This window comes from Saccostrea cucullata, unplaced genomic scaffold (genome assembly GCF_032062105.1).
Source record: "Saccostrea cucullata isolate Sc308-1 unplaced genomic scaffold, CSIRO_AGI_Scuc_v1 ctg1220, whole genome shotgun sequence".
NCBI classification, from domain to species: Eukaryota; Metazoa; Mollusca; class Bivalvia; order Ostreida; family Ostreidae; genus Saccostrea; species Saccostrea cuccullata.
In genome coordinates, this window is record NW_026931211.1 from 195,406 (window position 1) to 202,009 (window position 6,604).

Genomic DNA, 6,604 nt, shown 5'->3' on the forward strand with positions numbered 1-6,604 from the left:
AAAACAAACATAACATACAAATATAATAAACAGCTTGTCATTGTGTTTCAGTATACATTGTTAAATCTAATGCATGCATATTATATAATAAATTTTATTGGAAATTAAGATACAGTAGTTGTGTTGATCTTGTTTCAATAAGTCAGTATATAATAGATCGAAAGTTTATATTTTGTTATATTAAAATAATATTATCAATTACTAGTATCCTTCAAGTAAATATTTTGTATAAAATTTATCATTTATCATTTTAATGATCACATTTTGCCCGGTGTCCGTTTGTCTGGCTGTAAACTTTTTGCATTTCCATCTTCTTCTCAAGAACCACGGGGCCAATTTCAAACAAACTTGCCACAAAGAACATGTATCCTTGGATGATGGGCATTCAAGTTTGTTAAATTGAAGTGTCACGCCCTCTTCAAACGGGAGACTATAGTATACAGAAAAAATCTCCCTAAGAATAGCAAAGTTGTGATTGATCAAATCATCAGGTAGAGTAGAACTCATGACTCTCGTGGGGAGGGACACATGACTCTCATGGAGAGGGACACGAAGGACGATAAAAGTTTTACATATATATAGGTAAAATCTATTATTCTTCTCAAAAATAGCGAGGCCAGAATTGGTCATAATTTTATGGAAGCATCTTCAGGTATTGTACAAACCATGACCCCCGGGGGAAAGGCGGGGTCACAATAAATGATCAAAATTAAACATATGAATATTTAGGGAAATTCTTCTCAAAAACAGCAAAATCATGATTATCTAGATTTACAGTACTGTATACGGAAGCAGGATGGGGTCACAATGGACGATTAAAGTTTTACGGATGAGTAAACAGTTTTACAAGAACAGCAAAGCCTTGCATTGTTGGTCATATTTATATGGAAGCATTCTCATGATCCAAGGGTGTAGAAAGGGGCCACATTGGGGTTCACCGTTGACATTTTTTTCATAGGAATACATATTTAGGGAAAATCTTTAACAATCTACTTCTCAAGAACAGCAAAGCCATTTTTATTGATATGGAAGCATCCTCAGATAGTTAAGTAGGATTCAAGCCCTCCCCTCCACCTTAATTTAAACTTTTTCAATACAGAACTGTGTTGAGTTTTTTTTTCTGGCTAGTGTGCTCATGTGAGCGATGTGGCCCATGTGCTTCTTGTTTTTAGCATAATTGTTTTTGTTTAAAAGGTTGATTAAAATACTGTAGATTCCTAAATATACGCAAGGAATTAATTATCGCGTAATTTCGCGAAAAGAACTAGACGCGCAATAAAATTACTAGCCTTTATTTTTATGGTGCTGATATCTATGTAAACTCTCTTTATCAACCGTCCCTTAGCGAATTATTAGCAAAAATTTCGCGAAAAAAAGTACTCGCAAAAAATAAGGAATCTACAGCATATAATGTTTGATTACAATCATTATTGAATTCCACAAATATATTATTATAATGACAACCTTTCCTTAATTCTCTCCGTGTCAGGAGGCACACAAGGCCTTGACATCTCTATTTCACTGGGGTCGGTCTGTTCCAGGAGTTCCAGCCAGCATTGTTTCGCTCCACTTCCACCATCCGTCGCCATGTTGTCTTGGGGCGACCTCTCTTCCTTCTCCCTTCAGGCGTCCACCCGAGGGCCATAATAGAGTCATCAGTGGGATCCTTTCTATGCACAAGGCCGATCCAATTCCATCTTTTCCTCCTGACCTCGCCACTGAAGCTTTCTGCTTCTGCCATCTCTAGAACTGTCTTGTTTGAGATTAGATATCTTCTGTGGCACTTGGTCTGAAGATGTCAATCTACTTTTCTTCTGTTTTGGTAAGCTTCCAGGTCTCACATTTAACAATACAGAGAGAACCGGGCTCTTGAAGATGGAAGAATGTTATCTTTCTACAGATGTCTGTGGCGTTCTAGATGTTGGTTAGCCTCCTGAAGGATGCACCGGCCAGTGCTATCTTTACCTGATGTCATCACTTCCTCCCGCATCCTCGGTGACATTGGCGCTGAGGTATGTAAAGCTGTCCACCTCGTGGGCTTCGCTGTTTCCGACTGTCTGGCTGATTTCACTCTTGCTATTTATCATCATCATTTTGCACTTTTTGGCAATCAGCTTCAACCCAATTTTTGAGGAATTTTCTTCCAGTTTTGTTGTCTTAGATTGAAGATGGTTCATTGCTGATGATAGTTGGGCAATGTCGTCTGCAAAGTCGAGGTCTTCAAGCATAGTGGTGAAGTCCCATATAATTCCAGTTCTCTTTTCTCTGACAGTCTGTTGCATCACTCAATCTATCACTAGGAGGAACAAGAAGCCTGACATTTAGCATCCTTGTTTAATATCAGTCATCACAGGAAAAGGGTCCGTGGTCTCGTTGTCATCATTTACAAAGCACTGAAATTTGTCATACAGGGCTCTGACCATGATATAATCAGTTTTCTTGGTCTTCCATATTTCTTCATGATGACCTAAAGGCTGTCTCTATGCACCGAGTCAAAAGCTTCTCAAAGTCAACAAAGTGGATGTACAGTATAGTATTCCACTCGTTGTCTTGCTCTAGGATGTTACTGAGGATAAAGAGCTGGTTGACAGTCCCTCTCCCTTTCCGGAACCCTGTCTGCTCTTTCCTCAGAGTATGGTCAACTCCAGACTGTATGCTGTTAATGATGATTCTGATCTGTGCTTTGCTGGCTAGTGGCAGCAATGTGACTCCGCTCCAGTTGCTACAGTCCTGTAAGTTGCCTCTTTTGGTGAGTTTACAGATCAGTCCGCTGGTCCATTCTTTGGGCACATTTTCCTCCCTCCATATCTGGTCAAAGTTGTGCTTCAATTCCCGGCTGCTGTTATCAAGGTCTGCCTTTAACATTTCTGCAGTTATTTTATCTGCTCCAGGGGCCTTCCCATTCCGAAGCGTCTTCAGTGCAGTCCTTATTTCCTGCATAGTGGGCTGCTCAACTGAGATGTCTAGTTCTTCTCCCTCATCGTCTTCATCTTGTGGTGGCGACTCTGACGTGTCTTTGTTGAGTAGTTCCTCAAAATGTCCCCTTCATCTGGCAAGCCTCGCCTTTTTTTCAGCAGCTCTCCATCTTTTCTCTTCACCTCTGCTGTTTGTTTATTACTCTTTTTTGTCAGCTGTTTCACTATGCTGTACAGTTTCTTCTGCCTCCCGTTCGCGGCTGCTTTATGTGCTCGCTCAGCTTTCTCTGTCATCCATCTCCTCTTGTCCTCTCTCGCAGTTTTCTTGACTGCTTTGCCTTTCTCCCTATAATTTTCCTTCAACCTGGCCTTGACTCATTCTGTCTTGATGTCTTTTCTTTCAACTATCAACTTCCAGGTGTTTTCGCTAATCCAAGGTTTACTTCTGCATATTTAATAAACGTATATAATGTTTGATTATAATCAATATTTAATCCCATAAATATATTACTATTATGACAAAGTATTTTCCAAAACATTGTATAGCAGACATAGAATGGTACCAACTTTTTATACGACATTTCAATGTGTTTCTAAAAACAATTCCTTTGCTTAACAAATTCATTGAGTGAAGCAATCATTACATAAAGAATCAATTTATGCAGACAATGACGTTTTACTATTTTATTTAGCATTAGGCAAAAAAGAAATGTGTGTTTCCGGTAACAAGTCCCTCAAAATTAGGGTAAGTAGGTAGGTAATTACTTCTTTTAACTTTACTTTTTATTTTAACTCAACATTATGTTTGACTGGGATTTTTGAGGTAAACTGTATATTATATTTGATATCAACAACGATTACTGGGACATAAAAAATATACGCGAGAAGGAAATTTACACGGGAAAACAGTCTCGCGAAATTACGCAAAAATAAGATTCTCACGAATAAAATGTGATTTACAGTTCTTTTCAATCCACTATGCTTATTTTATCACATTTTAAATCCAAAATGTTGTTTCAAGCATGCAAAACATTTTAAAATCGTTGCATTCATGCATCAGATTAAATATTATTCTCAATATTGGATTTTGACGTCAGATAACCAATAAACCCCTCTACTTCCTTCATTAAGTCTCACTGTTAACACATTTACTCCAGTTTTCAATATTTTCTCAGGGATAGGAAACGTTTGCTCCTGAAAGTCCTTCCACCAGGCGCCATCGTAATTCATCAGGTGTTCCTTACCATTCACCAGAATATCAATGGATCCGCCACAAGTTGTTTTACAATGGTTTAATGTCAACGTCACTTCCTGGGCGGGTTTCTTGTCTGGTAAGTGGATCATAAAATGCGCCCTACTTCTTTCTGGAGTCGAAAAAATTTTGTATGGTCTCCCATTTCTGTAATCTTCAGATGTTTTCAGTTCAATATACTTTTCCGAGTTATTCGTGTCGATCCAGATATCATTAGTCACAACTGAAAAAAGGAAGATTTTCGGATGAAGGAAGCTGCAATTGCCTTTGCCTATCAGTCTACATGAGAAAGATTACAGTTTGAAAAAAAAAATTATCATTGTAGATTTTCAAAATTCATTGAAAGAGGAGCCATATGAAGAACTGGTGCGTTAGAGAAACATGATATTAATTCTGCCTTTTCAAAAGTGTAGTCTACAACGATTTCCTCATTGACAACATTTATATATAATCTTCGGAGACCATGTTTTCTTTCAAACTGTTCCGATGGGCACTAATTGTGCTCCTTTAGAAGCTGACCTGTTTTGTATGAAGCAAACTTATGCAAAAACTTCTACACAAAAAGAGGAAAAACACTTTGTATGACAGCCGAGATGACTTCAACTTTTCCATCGTCGGCTTTCCTATTAAACATATGGAGATAACGATCAGTATTCAAGACCAAAGGTCCATAAAACAATACAAAACAGGAGCAGAGTAAATTCGGACCTCAAAAACATCAGAGGTGGAATCAGGTACCATGGAGGAGTGAGCATCCCCTGCAAACCGGTCACACCCACCGTGTATATGTCTCCTAACTTACTCGTATTCGCTACTCGAGAATTTGCTCTATAATAGGTTCAATGTTTAAAGCAAGCGCGACAGGCTACTGACAGATAAGTTGATGTTGCAGGATTCCAACAGCATCGTTTAAAACCAGCTGAAGTAAATTTTATGGTCGTTTTAATGACCTTACAAGCAAATATAACCTGTCATTGTACATTGACTGTTTTGTTTCTTACCGTCGATTGTTAGATATTTGTTTTTATATTGAACTGACTACAGACAGTCTACCTGTTCAATAAATAGGGCTCAAGGCGGGGGAGGGCTGGGGGTCACGCCGTCAAGAGGGGGTACTTACCCCTTCAAGGCACCTGATCCCGTCTCTGTAATTTTTGGGCTCTGTGTTTTATGTCATCTATACATATTTGTACTTTTTTATCGATCGGTTGTCTTCACCTTTTCGTGTTTTGGTTCCTACAGATATAAGTTATTCTAGCCAGTTCTTCCAAGTTACCTCTCTCCAGATTGTATACCTGAATAGAATATGATAAGATCAGGCAGCCAGTAGGATTCCCTACTCTCTTTATTCAGTCTTATGACCAGCCTGTTGTACGTCCCAGCTCTCAACATTCTCACTGGAATGCTGAACGATTGTTCGTCCAAGTGACCTGAGTTAACAAACCAGTATTTCTCTACCAGCACCTCCCCATTCACAAGAATGTCGATCATCTCGCTACTGCCACACCCGTTCAAGGTCACATTCATGAGCTGGACTTGTTGATGGCCTGTAGGCAAATGGAAACTGAAGATGGCGGCGCTCTCTCCCGGAGTTTTGAGGATTTTGCACAATCTTCCCTCCCCATCGCGGGCCTCACCCGACTGATCAATTCCACCAACCTCTTGTCAGTTGTTTTCAATAAAGTTTCAGATTCAACAACTGAAAGAAATTTATTAATATGGCACATCAAATTTACAAAAATGGGCTAAACATAGTTTATGGTTTAAACTCTTAACTATAGTTAAAATCTGATAAATATATATATATATACATAGTTTCACGATTTGTGAAACAAGATTAACAACTCTTAACTATAATTCATGATTGTAAATTATAGTTTACAGACGTGAATCTATGTTTATCAAGAAAATCTATTGTTAAAGTTTTATTACAGACAGATAAACTTAGATTAGCATCTATAGTTTACAACTATTAAATATAGTTTTACAGATAAAAACTAGTTAAGGAATTGTAAACTACAGTTCACGGTTTGTAAACTATAGTGTACAGTCAATAAACCTAGTTTATCAACTGTGAAACTATGTTTAGCTCATTTTTGTGAATTTGTGGTGTCATATATACAGTGTGTATGTCAGTAAAACTAAAAATCAGAAAATATGTACTTCAAATCTGTGTCCAGGCGCCTTAAACCCTTTCATATAATTTAATATCGAGTTTTTCTTTATTCAAATGCTATACATATTACATGTAGCTTCAAAACATACCAGTTTTCATATTTAGATCAGACAACAAATAGTCTCCTTCACTTCCCTCGTTCAGGCCTAGGACCATTTTGTTGTTCCCAGTCTTTATCGTGTTCAATGAAACTCGAAATGAATGATCGCTGAAATCATCCTAGCTGGCAACATGATAACTTCTATACAGAAACTCAGAATT

General features: G+C 37.9%; 1 protein-coding gene across 1 annotated transcript; it reads right to left on the reverse strand.

The window, feature by feature from the left end:
* Positions 1-3,942: 3,942 nt before the first annotated feature.
* LOC134231821 (uncharacterized) lies at positions 3,943-5,857 on the reverse strand. The gene is made up of 2 exons (XM_062713790.1): positions 5,463-5,857; positions 3,943-4,390 (listed from the first exon to the last, which is right to left on the reverse strand). The coding sequence occupies exons 1-2, from the start codon at positions 5,692-5,694 to the stop codon at positions 3,990-3,992; spliced, it is 633 nt and encodes a 210-aa protein (XP_062569774.1). The 5' UTR covers positions 5,695-5,857; the 3' UTR covers positions 3,943-3,989.
* Between the last annotated feature and the right edge of the window lie 747 nt (positions 5,858-6,604).

Excerpts from the sequence above, each read along its gene's own strand:
- LOC134231821 (XM_062713790.1), bottom strand. The coding sequence starts at position 5,694 with ATGAATGTGACCTTGAACGGGTGTGGCAGTAGCGAGATGATCGACATT. Across the intron at positions 4,391-5,462 it reads TCTTATCATATTCTATTCAG|TTGTGACTAATGATATCTGG; the intron begins GTATACAATCTG and ends TCCTTTTTTCAG.